The sequence below is a fragment of the Aotus nancymaae genome, unplaced genomic scaffold (assembly GCF_030222135.1).
Source record: "Aotus nancymaae isolate 86718 unplaced genomic scaffold, 86718_ANA_hifiasm-v0.15.2.pri h1tg000017l, whole genome shotgun sequence".
NCBI classification, from domain to species: domain Eukaryota; kingdom Metazoa; phylum Chordata; class Mammalia; order Primates; family Aotidae; genus Aotus; species Aotus nancymaae.
Genome location: NW_026988429.1, coordinates 12,847,677 through 12,866,456, shown reverse-complemented (window position 1 = coordinate 12,866,456; position 18,780 = coordinate 12,847,677). Strand labels below are relative to the sequence as shown.

Below are 18,780 nucleotides of genomic sequence, written 5' to 3'. Positions count from 1 at the left end.
CCTTAATCCAATATGACTGGAGTGAAACATATGGGGAGAACATATAATCAGGTTATGTGTTCATGGCAGATTGGAGTGATGCAGTGGCAAGCCAAGGAATGCTGATGATTGACAGCCATCACCAGAAGGTAGGAAGAGGCAAGGAAGACTTCTACTCAGAGTGCCAGAGAGAGCATGGCCCTGCTGACACCTTGATTTCGGACTTCTAGTCTCCAGAACTTTGAAAGAACACATGTCTATTGTTTCAAGCCACCCAGTTCGTGGCATTTTGTTATGGCAGTCCTAGGAAATCGACACAAAGATTATTGTTAAGTTGGTGGAGGAAGGTTGGAAATGGACAGGAGATGATTCAAGGTCTGTCTTTGCCTTATCTCAAGTCATAAGTTGTGGGTTGGGAGTCCCTCGGTCCTGAAGTTTAGTCAGAAACAAAGACAAATCCACTCCAAAGTTATTATATAAGTCATGGGAGGGAGTTCAATTTCCAAACACTGATTTATATCTAACATTTCCAGGGTCCATCTGTTGTATAAAACCAGGTGTATCTTGGCTTTATTCAGCCAAAATTCTTGCCAGGAATTGGGTTATGATTTTCTTGCCCAAAGCATTTCATATAACAATCTACCTGGCAAATGGGGAATAGCTGTGAGCCAGAAAGCTCCCTAAGATTGGATATCTTAGTAAAATGAGCAAGGAAAATGGGAAAGTGGAGGAAAAACAGTCCTTTCTATTTTTCGTTTCAAATTCAGGAAAGGATTTAAAGTATAGGCATTGAAGTACCTCTCAAGGATACACATCTATTTATATTTTTCAGAGATCAGGAGGAGAATGCACATAAAGCCTTTGAAAATGTGTGTGAATAAACGTCTATGTGAACATATGGCAGGGGAGTGTGATCCTGTTAAACACTTGCTGTGTTTGGCATGAGCAAAGAGCTAGAATGCCTGCTCACTTAGTTCTTCCCACCCCCTCAGATGAGTGAGTCTTAGCAGGTGGGAGGATCTGTGGCTTGCTTCCTGAGGTCCATGTAGGAAGGACAAACTTCAGCCCCAACCACAACTAGGGAATGCTTTGTCCAGTGCAAAGGCAATATCAGGACACAAATAGAGAGTACATGTTACTCTAAGGATAGAGCCTAGAAAATGTGTGGAAGGAAGATGCACAGCACAGAGGAACTGCACTGATGTGTTGGCAGGGCTCTGTCAGTACCTATGAGCTCTGTATGGCATTGAGAGGCCATGTGTCAAATCAAACCTTCAGCCACACCCTGCCAGGCCTCTCTGCCATTATTGGCCAGCTTTAGAACAACCACAGCTTTAGGATCCGAAATGGCTGTGGCCTAAAACCTCCACCCAGAAACTAGGAAGGCTCTTTGGCACATGCTGTTTCTTTTACTCTGGACACTCTTCCTCTCTCTGCTAGCCCATCCTTCAGGTCTCAGCTTATTTGTCACCTGCTCAGGTAAGAGTCACTGATCACCATGTTCTTATAGTCAGAAGTTTGCACATTTGTAGTAATACAATTTTGTTTATAACCATTGTTTAATATTATTGTCCTTCTCATCAGATTGTAGGAGATTCTTTTCTTCTCACTGCCATTTTCCTGAAACCTATAGAATGCCTGACATATAGTAGGCATTTGAGAAATATTGTTGACTAATTGGCAGTCCACTATCCTCCTACTTGAAAAAATTGCTGACTTATAGTTTATTCTCAAGAGAAGGAAGAAGGGTGTGGTGAAAGAGACTTAAAAACATTCCACATTTTCAAAGAACTCCTTTACCTTTAAAATGGAAGGAAGGAAGGAAATAAGAAAGAGAGAGAGGGAGGTAATTAAATGGAAAATGGACAAGGGTTATGAAGAAGCAAGTCACAGAAATTCAAATGGCCAAAAATATATGAAAAGATGCTTATCCAGACTAATCATCTAGGAAATTAAAGTTAAAAACAATATTTTATGCCCTTAGATTGGCAAAAATTTAAAATATTGATAAAATTCACTGTTAGCAAGGATTTAGGGAATAGAGTGCTGGTATACACTATTGGTAGGAATTCACAATAGTGCAACGTATATGGAAGATACTCATATTAAGTTTTAAAATTTTAACTGTGCCTATATTTGCAGGATTATTTATTAGGGAAAAACTAGAAACAACTTAATTTTATATAACAGGGAAGTGGTTAAATAAATCATGGTACATTCTTGCTATGTATTGCCATAGTTATTGACACTGATGAAAATCTATGTAAAATTTATTTAAAAGGAGATTGTAGGACAATGTACATAATATCAATTAAGTAAAAATAGGGCTGGGTGAGGTAGCTCAATATATATAATATAATCTGAATTAAGTAAAAATAGGGCTGAACAAGGTGGTTCATGCCTGTAATCCCAACACTTTGAGGGGCTGGGGTGGGAAGATCACTTGAACCCAGGAGTTTGAGACCAGCCTGGGCAACACGGCTAAACCTTGTCTCTACAAAAAAATTAAAAAATTAGCTGGGCGTGGTGGCTGGCACCCAGCTACTCAGGAGACTGAGGTGGAGAATTGCTTGAGCCTGGGAGGTGGAGGCTGCAGTGAGCCAAGATCCTGCCACTGCACTTCAACCTGGGTGACAAAGTGAGACCCTGTCTCGAAAACAAATACATAAATAAAAATAAAAGTGTATTTTCCAAAGGAAAAGGTTTCAGAAGATTCACACTATTTATATTTAATAGTTGGTGTGAATCCTTTGAGAACTTTTCCCTTGAGGAAGTGAGAATGGGGTTTTAACTTTTCACAATGAACATGTAGTGCTATTTTTCTTTTTTCATGTAGTGCTATTTTAAAAGAGAACTTTATTGAAGTATGATAGACATAAAATAAATTACACATACTTAGTGTCCAACCGGGTAACTTCTGACATTGTATACATCTGTGAAACCACCATCACAATCAAGATACTATCCATCATCCCCCTAAACTTTGTGTCGCTTTGTCACTTTCCGACCCCACTCCTGTCTGCTAGCAACCACCAATGTACTTTCTGTCACTATAGATTGGTTTGCATTTCTGGCTTCTTTCATTTGGCAGAATTATTTTGAGATTCATCCATGCTGTTGCATTTATTAGTAGTTTACTCTTTTTATTGCTCAGTACTATTCCTCCGTATGGATCAATCACAATTGGTTTATCCATTCACTTGTTGATAGACATTTGGTTTGTTGCCAGTTTATGGCTATTACAAATACAGCTGCTATGAGTATTTGTGTACAAGTCTTTGTAAGAACATATGCTTTTTTTCCTCTTGGGTAAATAGCTAGGAATGAAAAAGTTGGCTTTGTTTAGCATTTTAAGAAATTGTCAAATGTTTTCAAAGCTGCCGAACCATTTTATGATTCCACCAGAGACAGGAGTATGGGGCTGAGGTAACAAAAAGTCCCTTCACCATCATTGGATGAGGTAATGACAGTAACCATCAGCTCACCGTAGAGGCTTAATCAGGGATTATCCGTGCTAAAATGTGTCTAGTTCTCTTTAGTCAGATTCCTTTGAGAGTGTGATTAAGTTTCGGTCGCTGTGGCGTGTAGGACGGCACACACACGGACAAATGACAGGCAGGGATAGCCCACGCTGGAAAGGGCGATGGCCTGAACAAAAACTACCGCAGTTGGGATGGAGAGGGCTGAAATTCAGACATATGGAAAAGTTAGAAAGGTTGGGTCTTGGTAACGGGGGAGAGACGCCTCCCATCACCTGGAAACTAAACTCGACGCCTCCTCAGGTTTAGTGACCAGGTGATGGTGGTGCATGCAGAGGGGAGGAATGGCTTGGCGGGAGGAAAAAGAGGTCATTTTTTGTTTGTCACCTGTAAGGTGCCTATTGGACAAAGATGAAGCTGTCAGGAAAGTGATGGTAACTATACACGTCTGCGTAGAGATGCAGACTTCTGATGCAACATCTAGGTTTACGTAAAGTATGAGAAGCAGTTGTAGTCAACAAATTCGTATCTTTCAGAGCAATCATTCCTACACCTCGGGGAAAACGACGAATCCCTGGTCTCCCCTACGCAGACACGCCCAGAACATGCGCAATGATGTCAGTCTTTTTGGTCTCCGCGCACTCAGTTCTCCGCATGCGCAGAGCTGCCGCTCCTTACTCTGGGAGTCGGGACTCCCTGCCTCTCCGCGGGCCCCGCCCAGGCGGCTGCCCGTGACCTGCCTGGGCGCGGGGAACGGAAAGCCGGAAGGAGCAAGAGGAGTTCAGTTCGCCATGGGGCTGTTTGGGAAAACCCAGGAGAAGCCACCCAAAGAACTGGTAAGGGCTATGGCGGCGGCAGATAAGCGGGTGAATCTGTGTGGGGCGTAGTGGAGTTGGTAAACGACTGGACACTCTTCTCCCCACCGGCTGCGCGGTACCGCCCGGTCCCCATTTCCGGGGCCTCCCACTCGACCGGGGGACCGGAGGAAGAGTCTTTAGGAGTCAGCTGTGGGGAGCAAGAGCTCCTGATGCCTCTGCTCTCGACCAGGTAGCCGAGGGCTGGAGGAAGAGTTTCTTCACCTCGCCACCGACCTCGTAGGCAGCGACACGGCCCCGGCCTCGGAAACCCCTTCCCCTGCGCGCGTTGGTACGACCCGCCCGGAACCTTTTTTCAGCATAGGCTCCGCCCCTCACGGTCTTCTGCGGTCCACCCGGAGAACCTCCCCCTACCCCGAGCGTTGTTTGGGGCGTTCCAGGTCGCGACCGCCGGAGGATCCCGGCAGTTGTCGCCGGTTCTCCGTCATCCCCGTTGTGTTGAGAAAGAGGCTCTGTTTCCTCTTTTCCCAGCCATACAACCTTGTGTTTACCTTAGGCACATACCATAGCAGGGCAGGGACTCGACCCAGAAGAATGTTACCGAAGATAGCTCTGGAGCTCTGGACCCGGCTTCGAACTCTGGTTACCTATTAATTGAGATAATATTGGCAGGCAAGCAGTTGAAAGTTCCCTGCAGAATCAGTCAGCCTAAGTTTCCCACATCTCAGCTCTGTGATCTCGGGAAAGTTCACTTCTCAGTGCCTTAGTCTTCTCGTCTCTTAAGCCTGATTAATAGTAGTATCACCTCAAAGTAATTGAAGATTCAGGGATGTAAAGTTTTCGTATTGGTAGTTAGGGCTAATTCTTTAAATAGGGCACACCCTTGCTACTCAGGTGCCGACAGCAGCATCAACATCACCTGGGAGCTTGTTAAATCTCGGGCCCCACTCCACAGCCACTGAGTCAGATTTTGAATTCTGACAAGATCCCTAATGATTAGTGTGCACATTAGTGCTTTGAGAAGCACTGCTCTACAACACCTAGGCTTGTCCATAATGGTAAAAAAAAATCCTGAAATCCTTTAATAAATGATCTTACCTGTTCAGCTCTAGCAGTCACATTTTAAAAACCAATCTTAGGCATCTTGCAATTCCTGGCATAATGTGCATTAATGTAAATTTTTGTTGTTGTTGTTAATCAAGGGCCCTAGAACAGTAGACACTCATTATTTTCGTCAGGAAATGTTGGAAGTAAAAGTTTGGTGCTGCAAAGAAAACAGTCACTCCAACAAAGAAATTCTCAGCAAGGCAATTTTACTTCTGTGGAAGGGTGTTACCCTCAAGCCTGATTGCTATGAGAGCACCTGGAACAAATGAGAGGAAGGTTTTTGTCCTAACGCTTCTACCATTGGCTGGGGCTGCACCACACAGTCTCAGCTAAACCCAATTAGCTAAAAGCTTAAAACTTTCTTAAATAAAGGCAGTGGAGAACAAAGGAAGGGAGGAAGTGCTTGCAAAAAGGCTGGAAAAGCAATAACATGTCCAAATAAGGGAAGGAGTATATGCTATAAGCTGGGCTTGTCTGGATGTGCCCAGGCAGATCAGGAGACAAGTGGGTTAGGCCCTTAGAAATTAAAGAACAAGGAGGCAGAATATGCCTTATTTGACTTAATGGCCTTCCTTTTTGAGGAAGAACTTCACTGTATCTATCAGAAAACGTACTCAGTTTTGCTTCTTGGTAAAATAAAAATTGTGGCACTTAAATGAGATAACAGTGTAACATCACTTTGTAAACTATAGAACATTATATAGATGCACATTTTGTGACATCTGCATATTCTAAGATGCTTGTTACTGTAGAAGTGTGGTGGGGAGAGATTATTGCCTTCAGTGTTTGGCCTTGGCATTGCCATTTGTAAATTGAGGTAAGATTACAGAGAAACAAAAAAGATCCTGGGGAAATGGTTGCTTTACTGTTTAAAGTAGTCTCGAGTATATGTACTACTAGTATAACACTTAGATTGTTTTTAAATGATAAATATAATTGCTAAGAACATGAAGTTAGTACACTCATACAGTAGGGTAGTCTACCTGAGAAAGCTGATTGACTTTGGAAAATAGCAGGGTTGATGTATGAGATTGGTTTTTAAAACTATGCTTGCCAGAGCTGAACAAGTAAGATCATTTATTAAATAACAAAAATTAGGTTTTTTTTTTCCCATTATGGACAAGTCTGGGTATTGTAGAGCAGTGCTTCTCAAGCATTAATATGCACACTAATAATTAAGGATCTTGTCAGAATTCAAAATCTGATTCAATAGGTCTTGGATAGGGCCTGAGATTTCTTATAAGCTCCCAGGTGATGATGTTGGTGCTGCTGGTCTGCACTTGAGTAGCAAGGTTGTAGAGTGAATTAAGATTAGCCCTAACTACCACCTTTAGCTAACATATTGAACCAGGCATTGTGTTAAGCACTCTGCAACAGTATGAGGTAGGCACTATTATTATCTCCACTTTACAGGTGGCAGCTGAGGCATACAGTGTTTAGATAATTTGCCCATGGTCATACAATTTGTGAATTACAGCACCAGAGGTTATGTATTCTAAGGCCTTTACGTACAGTACAATGCCATTTATGCTGCCTCTCAAAGAGGAATTATAAAGGTGAAATAAGAAGCCAAATAACTTAACTTCTAGCAAGTAAGATAAACATTTCAAGAACAAGTTTGGATTGGGCATTGATATGGTTTGGATCTGTGCCCCCACCAAATCTCACGTCAAATTGTAATCCCCAGTGTTGGAGGTGGGACCTAGTATGTGGTGACTGGATCATGGAAGTGGATTTCTTATGAGTGGTTAGCACTAGAACCCTTGGTACTGTCCTTGAGATAGTTCTCATGAGATCTGGTTGTTTAAAAGTGTGTAGCACCTTCCCCCTCACACTCTCTGGCTCGTGCTCCTGCCATGTAAGACACCTATTCCTTTGCCCTTTCCCTTCCCCCATGATTGGAAGCTTTTTGAGGCCTCCCTAAAAGCAAAAGCTGCTATGCTTCCTGTAGAGCCTGCAGAAATGTAAGCCAGTTAAACATCTTTTCTTTTTATGAATTACCCAGTTTCAGGTATTTCTTTATAGCAATGCAAGAATAGACTAATACAAGTACCACATACACAGGTATAGGAGTTTAGTGGTTGGTGTGATTATCTCCAAGCTGAGATGATCAGAAACAATTTGACCTTTCACTATCATGTGTTCCATCCTCTTCCTACATGGGTATGAAAGGGTTCTTGAGTATTTAGTAGGATTTTTAGTATTAGATGATCCACTTTATCTGGTGCTGGAGATACCCTGCCCAAGTTTTTCTTCAGGTTCCCACTCAGTTCTTCAAGGTACCCCTTCAGTTCTGATTATATGTTTTAGTTTGTTAGAAGAGTATCCATCTACTTTGGGGTCAGCTTCTACCAAATTCTAGGCTTTCTCTCACACCTATGACTTGTGACCAAAGAATGTTTTGTCACCAGCCCTGGTTACTTAGCATGAGTCTGTAATTCAAGAAAGTGCCAATAAAGCAGAGATAGTGTCTTAGTCAGGGTACTCCAAAGAAGTAGAACCAACAGGATGGAGAGATAGATAAGTCGTTGAGAGGGAATTTAATATGGAAATTGACTGGGGATTATAAAGGCTGAGAAGTCCTGTGATATGCTGTCTGTAAGTTGGGGACCCAGAGAAGCCAGTGGTATAGTCCAGTCTGGGGTTGAAGGCTGGAGAACCTAGTGAGTGGGGGAGCACTGATGGAAGTCCCAGAGGCCTGAGAGTAAAGAACCTACAGTTCTAATGTCCAAGAGCAGGAGAAGGGTATCCCAGCTTCAGTAGAGGGCAAAAGCTTGCCTTTCTTCTGCCTTTTTGTTATATCTAGATCCTCAACCGATTGGATGGTGCCCACTCAAATTGGGTGAGGGCAGATCTTCCTTAGTTCACTGACTGAAATGCCAGTCTCTTCCAGAAACACCCTCATAGACATACTCAGAAATAGTGCTTTACCAGCTATCTGGGTATCCCTCAGCCCAGTTGAGGAGATACCTAAAATTAACCATCACAGATGGGAAATACTTTTTCCTCTGTAGAGCTTCTGATACACTGATAAAGTATTGAGAGCTGTGTATGAATAAGAAGCCAAGTCATGTTAGTTAGTTTGCTTTTTTTTTTTTTTTTTTTAAACGGGAGAAAGAAAATACTTAAGCTAAGTGAAGGAAATATTTTAAAAATAAAATGTTGGCAGAAATGGAAGAGGCGTTAGAGAGGGAATTGACTAAATGCTATAGTCTCAGCTGGACAATTTTTGAGTTGGGATAAACTTACAAGACAACTCCTTCCATTTGGGACTGAAAGGTGCAGGCATGTGGGTGAGGATCCTGGCACAGGGTAAGTAGAGGCCAGGTGTCGTCATATCACACCATCATGGTTGTCACACATAGGACCGTTTAGGCCATGGTGACAGGTCAAATTGGGCAAGTAGGATACATTATGGGTGGTATCTCCAGAGCTCTGATGTGATATGCAGCATACAGGGGTGCTAAGTAAATATTTGTTAAATGATGAGTATCAGAATAAGGTTAAGTAGGGTTTAAGGTCAGGTAGTCCCAAGATGAGCAGTGTTTCCAGGAACTCTCTAGGTAAACATTAGCTATATTAGGAGCCTCTACAGCTAAAGTTTTTGCCCCTGCACATCTGAAGCACTTTGGTGGAGACATCTTTGTGGTGAAAGCTATTCTGTTTTAAAGGATGCAAGTCAAGACTAGACTGGGCCTGCTGAGAATGAGGATGCCTTAAAATCCATTTAGAAACCTGTGACAATCTTAGGGTGGGAATCAGGAGGACATGGAATTCTGCTGGAAAGAGATTCTTCTCTTAGACTTGAGGTTCTACTGGAAAACTGTTCTGTCCTACTTAGGGACTTCACTGATTTAGCCTTGGGCTAAAGTTCCCCCTTCTGTGGCGTCAGATTTCTTAAATCATATGACTAACTTATGTTCTTAGACTGGGTCATGACTCATGGTTGTGGGATTCTATCAGAAAAAGGAAGAAAATGTTAAGGGGAGATGGAGAAAAAGATAAAGCTTCATTCACTTAGTTCATACAACATATTTATCGAGAGATTTTTGGTGTGCATTGGATTGAAATAAGGTTTACAAAAATAAGACACTAGATAACGTTAAAGAATATAGTTTATGTAAATAAACAATGTAGGGAGATAGTAGCAATAATATAAGTAAGTACAGAGTCTTTGATGCTATAGCAGAGGGAGTGATTATTCAGAATGGGGAAGGGAAGCTGGTCAGAAGGGTCTCTGAGTCTTGTCACAAGTGGCATTCATCAGGTGGACAGGTAGGTATAGGATCAGGAAAGGGGAGGCATCCCTAGCAAAGTGAACTGAGTATGCAAGGTTTAGAAGTGTGGAACATATGTTAGAGGAACTAGGGAAAATATTCAGAATGGTTGGAGGATGAAATACTATTCTGAGTGGAATATGGGAGGAGTGATGATAGTATAAGATGTAGCATTGGAGAGGTAGGTAGAGGGCAGATTAACAAAGGTCTGTGTGTCATGCCTAAAAAAGATGCGGAGCATTCAATAAAGTGGTTTAGGGCATGAACTAGAGGGAAGAAATTTAGGTAGGGAGGCCAGTTAGTGGCCCAGGTGATAGATGATGTGAGCCTTAGAATGGCAATAGGAATGGAGAGGATAGGATGAGCTTTAGAAGTATTTAGCATAGATAGTCAGAATTTGCTGGACTGCTGCATGTGGGAGGACTGCAAAGATGATTCTTAGGTTTCTGTTTAACCCTACCGCAGTCAAACCTGTTCATCCTCCTGAATGGCAGTGCTGTGAACTGAAATGGAGAGAATTCAGGAAAGGAGCAGGTTTGATGGGAATGGTGATAGTAGAGGAGAAGGAGCCAGACTCAGTTTTGGACAGAATTTAAGAGATCAGAGAAGATAGACAAAGGGCAATCCTGGAAGAATATTTTTGTCTTCTACTTTGTATCCTCAGCAAACTTGTAAACTTCTTTAGAGCAAGGATTATGTTTCTGTTTATTCTCTGTCATCCACTGGGTTGGCGTAATGTTGAACTTGGCATAATGTTGAACTTCCTTAGGAAGAGGAAAGTGCTCATCAGGTTCTTGTTTGATGGACAGAAGTAGGGATGCTGAGAGAGAACACTTGGAATACAGCATGATTGAGCTGACAGATACTCAGCTGACAGTGACAGGAGAAGGCAGATTTTGATCTAAGGTCACTTATATTTGTTGCTTTTGACTGATTTCTAGTTTTATGTATATTTTAGATTGTCTGAAAGATGTACAAAATCCTAGAGTGCCTCCAGGTAGTGGAGCTACGTAGCAGAGGGTCCAATAATAGGAGGGAAACGTACTTTTCACTATTTGCTGTTTTTTTTTTGTTTTTTTTTTTTTTTTGAGACAGAGTCTCACTCTGTCTCCCAGGCTGGAGTGCAGTGGCACAATCTCAGCTCACTGCAACCTCTGCTTCCAGGGTTCCAGCAATTCTCATTTATGTTTTAAGTACTTTGTTATGGCAGCCTCAGGAAACAATACACTTATATACATGCTTACTCTTTATCCCATTTCCTTACATCAGCACACAGAGTGATAGTTGCTGGCCTAAATTTGGTATGATTCCTTTCTGCTCAGTATTGTTTGTATATTTTGAAAATTAAGTTTATTCATACCAATATATGTAGATGTATTTCATGTATTTTAACTCTGGAATTTGATTGTATAAATTTATGACAGTATACTTGTTCTAAGGCCAGGTGTGGTGGCTCATGCCTGTAATCCCAGCAGTTTGGGAGACCAGGGAAGGCAGATCATTTGAGGCCAGGAGTTCAAGACCAACCTGGCCAACATGGTGAAACCCTATCTCTACTAAAAAATACAAAAATTAGCTGGGTGTGGTGGCAGGCACCTGTAATCCCAGCTACTCAGGAGGCTGAGGCAGGAGAATCACTTGAACCCAGGAGGCGGAGGTTGCAGTGAGCCAAGATCACCCCACTGCACTCTAGCCTAGGTGACAGAGCGAGACTCCATCTCAAATAAATATATATATATATATAATATAAAATATAGATAGATATAGTTTCCTTGTGTAATACAACAACACAATGAACATTCTAATACATATATGCTTGTGTATTTGTGAGAAAGTTTCTTTAAGCTATATACAAGTGAAATTATTGATCTTAGGATATGACTTCTTTGTACAAAAATACAGCCAAATTGGTCTCTAAAGGGGTTACACTGATTTATACGTTCACCAGTAACATATGAAAGTTGCTTGTCTTTACATTTTCTTTAGCACTTACTAACTGAATTTTTAACTTTTGCCAGTCTTAGAGGAATGAAATAAATATCTGGCTTTTTCCTGATTACCAGTGAGGTTGAACATCTTTATCTTCTCCAATTATGTGACTTGTCATTTCACTGTTGCATATATTATCATGAAGACTTTGTCAAGTTTAATTTCTTCTTAAAATAGAACATCTATGAAATGCCAAGTACTTTATTTTAAAATTTTATGATGAAAATTTTTAAACTTTTAGAAAAGTAGAAGTAATAGCAGGGGTTAGTACATTTGGGCTGCTATCACAAAATACTACAAGCTGGGTAATTTATAAACAACAGAAATTTATTTTCCACAGTTATGGAGGCCAGAAAGTCTGTGATTAAGGCACTGACAGATACAGTGTCTGGTGAGGGCACTGCTTTTTGGTTCATAGATGGCGACTTCTTGCTGTGTCCTCACATGGTTGAAGGGGCAAAAGAGCTCCCTTGGGCCTATTTTATAAGGGAGTAATCCCATTCCTGAGGGACCTAACCACCTCTCAAAAGGCCCTGCCTCCTAATACTATCACCTTGAGGATTAGGATTTTGACATACAAATTTGGGGACGTGCACAAACATTCATACTGCAGCAAATAGTACAATGAAAACGCCTATGTTAAATGTTGATAGCACCTTGCTATTATTTGATACATATTTTTCAGCTGAGTCATTTTGAAGTAGATTGTAATATAACATATTTTGCAACATTTCATATTCCATCTCTAGGATATATGGGAATTCTATATGAAAAAAAATACCTCAATATCATTGAAAATCTAGTCCATATTTACATTTTCCCAAGTGTTCCCAGTATGTCTATTATAACTTTTTAAAATTTAGGATTCAGTGAGGGACTGTGCTTTGTGTTTGGTTGTTACTTGATTTTATTTAAAAATCCCCTGTCTTTTACTTTTAGCACTGTAAGAATTAAGACTAGTTTGTAAAGTAGGCAATTTGGTTTGTAGAATGTGCCTTGTTCTAGATTTGTCTGTGTCTTGTGGTTTTTTTTGTTTGTTTGTTTTCTAACTTTTAAGTTCAGAGGTACATGTGCAGGTTTGTTACATAGGTAAACGTGTGCCATGGTTGGTTTGCTGCACAGATGATCCCATCACCTAGGTATTCAGCCCAGCATCCATTAGCTGTTCTTCCTGATGCTCTCCCTGCTCCACCATCCCCCCAACCCGCCCCACAGGCCCCAGTGTGTGTTTTTGCCCCACCATGTGCCCATGGGTTCTCATCATTCAGCAACCACTTATAAGCGAGAACACGCGGTGTTTGGTTTTCTGATCCTACATTAGTTTGCCGAGGATAACAGCTTCTAACTCCTTCCATGTCCCTGCAAAGGACATGATCGCCTTCCTTTTGTGGTTAGCTTTTTTCTCTACCCCCTGCATTTTCTATGAAACAGAATTTGGATCTAAACTTGGTAAGATCTAGGTTAAACGATTTTAGCAAGAATGCCTCACAGGTAATCTGTGTACTTCATAGTGTATCACATCAGGAGGCATGTAATGTTTGGCTGTCTCGTAATTAATGATGCTAATAACTTTTGCCACCTGGTTGAGGTAGTGACAGACCAGATCTTGATGTTATAGTTTTCTTTTTTTTTTCTTAGTAACTAACCTGAGGGGTGATACTTAAGCACCATGTGAATGTCAAATTCTTCATTCACCCTTCACTTAGACACTTTAGCATTTATAGGTTTCCCCCCCTTTTTTTTTGGTATCCCTTTCTTGAATCAACTATTCTGTGAGGGTTTTTAGAGTGGTGATTTTTCTAATTCTCTGATTTTTCATTTTTAGCTGACAGTCTTCTATAAAGATAGGTCTGTCCCTTGTTAGCTGGGGCTATTTGGTTACCTTGACATATAGTTTCTATTGAAAATGCAGGATAAGTGCTTAATGCTTTTTATTTAATCACTAATATTTAGAATAAAGAATTGATATAATAATATCCAGTGGTGTCAAATGCATTCTCTCTCCACCCGTGCCTCTCAAAAGCACAGTTTTGGATTTAGGGATTTTAATATATTTATTGTGTTATAGTCCTAACCATTATTCTGTTTGATACTGAAAAACTTATACATTTGGTCAGTGGGAGCAATTTCAAGCCAGTTACTATCTGCTTTTAGCATGCCTTTACTAATCTTTGAATACTTCCTTGTTTTCTAGAATATATCGTGGTATGATTTGTGTATTCCTAACCTGAGACCTGAAATCGGCCATTTCTCCCAGATGCAGTAGTTTCTTTTAGCGGGAATGCTATTTAGAAACCAAAATTTGAGTGCGCATAATGCTTCTTACTTCTTGAGTGTCCCTACTTCTAAGCCTTTTTATGGAATGGAACTAGGAAACATGTTCTTTAAAAAATCGTAAAAGTGTTTATAGACTAAGTGCTTTGAACCAACCCTTTGTCAAAAATAACTAGAAGAGCTAACAAAAAGTGTAAACTATTTGAAATCACTGAAAACTACCAGGGCAGTGAGAAATTGCAAAATCAAGATCTCAGAGAAGCGGGAAGCTCAGCTACATTATCCCAAATCATTTGGGACCACCTTCCCCCTAAAAAGATCCTCTAATTCCGAATGCAGTGACTGACAAATAGAATTTGAGTAGAGCTTTTGACAGACCCTGTGGTTGGGGAGTATAAAAATTGGAGTTCATGGCCGGGTATGGTGGCTCATGCCTATAATCACAGCACTTTGGAAGGCTGAGGCAGGTGAATCACCTGAGGTCAGGAGTTTGAGACCAGCTTGGCCAACATGGTGAAACCCATCCCTACTAGCTGGCCGTGGTGGCGGTCATCTATGTCCCAGCTACTCAGGAGGCTGAGGCAGGAGAATTGCTTGAACCTGGGAGGTGGAAGTTGTGGTAAGCCGAGATTGTGCCACTGTGCTCCAGCCTGGGCGACAGAGAGAGACTTTGTCAAAAAAAAAAAAAAAAAAATTGGAGTTCATAAGCAAATATTCAGGGCTTTTGATTGGGACTCTGAAAGAGTACACCGTAGCAATAATAGTGAGCTGGAAATGACTGGCTTTCACAAAGACTGAAGACCAGTTTCAAATAATCTCTATCCCCAATAGGATTAATTAAGAATTGTTAAGAACCAACTGCCAGGACACTTAAGCTCTATGTTTGCCAGAAGCAAATGTAAGTCCTCTTTGGAAGAAGATAATATCATTCAGAAACTTAAATTATCCTGCAGACTTTCGTATGTAGATATTTCTCAGTATCTGAGGAGGATTGGTTCCAGGGTCCCCCCACCCATACCAAAATCCATGGATGCTCAAGTCCTTGATTTAAAAAGAAAAGGGTAATATTTGCATATAACCTATGTACATCTTCCTGTGTACTTTAATTTCTAAATTACTTATAATACCTAATACAGTGTAAATGCTATGCAAATAGTTGTTATACTCTATTGTTTAGGGAATGATAATGGGAAAAGCCTACATGTTCCGTACACACGCAGCCAACTATTTATTTTTTTAATATTTTTGAGTTGTAGTTGGTTGAACCCACAGATGGAGAACTCATGGATACAGAGGGCTGACTGTACAATGTTCAGAATTCCATTCTTAAAAAAAAAATAGTAAATGCCTTTTACTTACCATTTATATGGTTACAAATATTAACTCCCAATATGTTACATTTTACTTTCTTAATGGAGTCATGATGAATAAAAATTCTTAATTTCAATATAGATAAAGATATCAAGCCTTTTTCTTTTAGTGGTTATTGCTTTTGTGTCTTGTTTAAGAACTTCTCTAACCTGAAATCGTAAGTATATTCTCCTATACTGTCTTCTTAAAGCACCACAGTTTTGCATTCCATATGCCTTCAGTCTACCTAGAATGAATTTCAGTGAAGTATGGAACAGGAATTCAATCATTTTGTTTTCTGTTTGTCTTAAGCTGTCTCTCAGCATTATTTGTGGAAAATACCCTCTTAATGATTTTAGTTTCCTTTGCCTAGTTTGGTATACAGACTCTCTATGAATGAATTTGAATAAAAGATAATAATTTGGTAGTGCGAAACTCTATAGGTTCCTTGTGGTTTTCAAATATATTGTCTAATTTACTAAGTGATTTTTTATTCTGTTCTCCTTATGTTCTGTTTTACCTATCAATTATAAGGGCCTTTCATTTACTACTGAAATCTTATTCAGTAGTAAATAATGTCAAATTTACTAAATAAATGTCAAATTTTCTTTGCATCTGTTTTAAATTTCCTTTTGTTTATCATAGTAGTCTTTACAGTTATGAGAAGATACATTTTCTTGAGCTCTTTGCCTTAGACTGTATTTCTTAATCCTGATAGAACATTACAGTCACCTGGAGAGATTTTAAATGCTACCTGTCATTTGGGCTCTACCCCGACCCAGTTATAGTATTATTAAAGTTTCCCAGTTGACTTTTGTGTAGTTAAGGTTGAGAAGCACTGGTCTGAGACATGACTGAATACTTTTGGTTCTTCAGATTTTTTTTAGGTCAGTTTTTCTTTTTGGCAAAGTCCCTTTTGATTTTATAAGTTTAAAAGGAATTTCTCTTTTTGACAGATTTTATGAAACTTTTTGACATCTAAAAACATACATAGAAAGTTTCTGAAGATTGTTATATAAGCGTTATTTATGGCTAATTTTTTTTGTCCCTTCACATCTCATATTCCATGCAATTAAATCCAACAGATATTTATTGAGCATCTGATTTGTGCCAGGCATTATGCAAGGGCTTGGTGAACAAGAGAAGGTCTTTGACCTTCTGGAGCTTATATTCTGTACTTCTAAGTAATCATAAGTATAATGAGCTATTTAGAAGAGGTGGGGGTATAGGATTCTGTGCAGTTGTACTGCTCATGGGTTGAACCTATTCTGTGAGTCAGGGAATCTCCCTGAAGTAACATTTAAGCTAAGACTTTAAGAACAAGTTCAGAAAACACGTTGTTTAGATAAACTGGACTTTTTCAAAATTAAAAACTTTTGTGTTTCAAAGGACATTATCAAGAAAGAAGACTTTCTTGAATGGGAGAAAATATTTGCAAATCATGTATCTATGAAGAGTCTACTACTATCAGAATATATAAAGAACTCATACAACCCAACAAACTGACAACTCAATTAAAAAATGGACAGAAGATATGAATAAACAGTTCTCCAGAGGAGATATACAAATGGCCAACAAGCACATGATAAGATGTCCAACTTTGGCCAAGTGCAGTGGCTCATGCCCTTAATCCCAGCACTTTGGGAGACTGAGGCAGGTGGATCACCTGAGGTCAGGAGTTTGAGACCAGGCTGGCCAACATGGTGAAACCCCATCTCTACTAAAAATACAAAAATTAGCTGGGCGTGGTGGTGAGCACCTGTACCCAGCTACTTGGGAGGCTGAGGCAGGAGAATCACTTGAACCTGGGAGGTGGAAGATCGTGCCACTACTCCAGCCTGGGTGACAAGAAGCGAAACACCATCTCAAAAAAAAAAAAAAAAAAGATATCCAGCTTCACTGGGCATTAAGAAAATGTAAATTAAAACAGTGAGCTACCACTTCACACTCAGCAGACAGCTATCATAAAAATAATTAGAAAATAACAAGTATTGGTGAGATGTAGTAGAAATGGTAGCCAAAAGATGTAAACAACCCAGACATCCATTAAAAGTTGAATGGATAAATAAGTTGTGTTATACACATATAAAGGAATAATAGCCATAAAAAGGACTGAAATACTGATACATGCTGCAACATGGATGCACCTTGAAAACATGTTAAACAAACCAGAAACTAAGATCACCCATTGTGTGACTCCTTTCGTAATCAGAATAAGCAATCCCGTCGAGACAGAAAGTAAATTAGTGGTTGCCAGGGAACTGTGGAGGGGAGATAGGAAGAGATTATTTAAAGGGTATAGGGAGGTGGTGGTTGTATGATGTTGTAAGTGCACTAAATGCCAGTGAATTGTATACTTTAAAATGGTTAATTATATAAATTTCACTTCCAAAAATGTACATGAACCGGATTAAATTTTTAAAACTTGTATGACCGTACAGTTTTAAGTCCTTAAGTATTTCTTCTGAGCGGTGTTGGTCAACCTAAATAACAAGCAGAGAGAGGTTCCCTGGAAGAAAATGATGTTATTTGGTAACAGCATTTCAGTGGGAATGTGCTTGCCATGGTAAACTATATGTATATTCAAGTAGGTGAAGGAAGACCAAGGTTTTTAAAGGGAAAAGGAGGTAGTGTAATTGTTTTGAAATGATTATCGTTGGCTACAGAGATCAATAACAAGAGTGATGCCAGTCTAAGGTTGGACAGGCAGTTGCTGGGCAGATGTCCTTGCGGAAGTATTTTTTGTGTAATTGCAGTGACTTTGAGCAAGCAAGGCTGTGGTTTTTGCAGAGTCTTGTGATAGTTTTTGTTTAGGTAAACAAGTGTGAAACCCTCTTTTCTTAGTTTCCCAGCTCTATATGTCAGATTTTTTTAATATACTAGTGATTTCATTTTGATTCTGACAATTTTCACAAATTATTACAATTACTGTTATTGCATAATATTTTATAGATTTTGTTCAATATTAAACATTAAAAATGAAACTTATTGGAAATACATCTTCTAATGGTATGGACTTTTAGAAATGTCATTTAGTCTATTTTTCCATGGATGACTGCTACATGAATGAATGGTACAAGGGTTTAGCATAAATTCTTTTCCTATTTTATGATTTATTAGACTCAAATGCTGAGAAACCTCATTATGTAATAAAATGGTAATGGAAAGAGTTTAGTTATGGCAGTGTCACTCAGTTTTTTGAACTTCTGAGTCATATACTAAAAAGCTTATAGCAATTTAGCATAAAATTGCCTTAATGATTAATCGACTCACAACTCAGGTTTTTAGTCAGTGTTTTTGAAATGTGAAGAACTGGAAAGCAGTTCACTTGCATAACAACTTGGTAATCATTAGAGTAATTTACTACTTTCTCAGCACCTCCACTAGCATTTCCAGTCCACCCTATGTTCAGTGCTTCAGAAATTTTTGCCTGTCAGGGAACTATATCACGGTAATAGACATAGGTTAGGGGAATGTTTTTCTTTTGTAAAATGGAAAAGCATTAATGTT

At 39.7% G+C, this 18,780-nt stretch overlaps 1 protein-coding gene across 1 annotated transcript in view; it reads left to right on the top strand.

The window, feature by feature from the left end:
• Nucleotides 1-4,153: 4,153 nt before the first annotated feature.
• The window catches only part of CHMP3 (charged multivesicular body protein 3), a 60,477-nt gene continuing 45,850 nt past the window's right edge, over nt 4,154-18,780 (top strand). Inside the window, exon 1 of the mRNA XM_012472917.3 lies at nt 4,154-4,294. Coding sequence (XP_012328340.1) covers nt 4,250-4,294 — 45 coding nt within the window. The 5' untranslated portion in view covers nt 4,154-4,249. The remainder of the gene's footprint in view (nt 4,295-18,780) is intronic.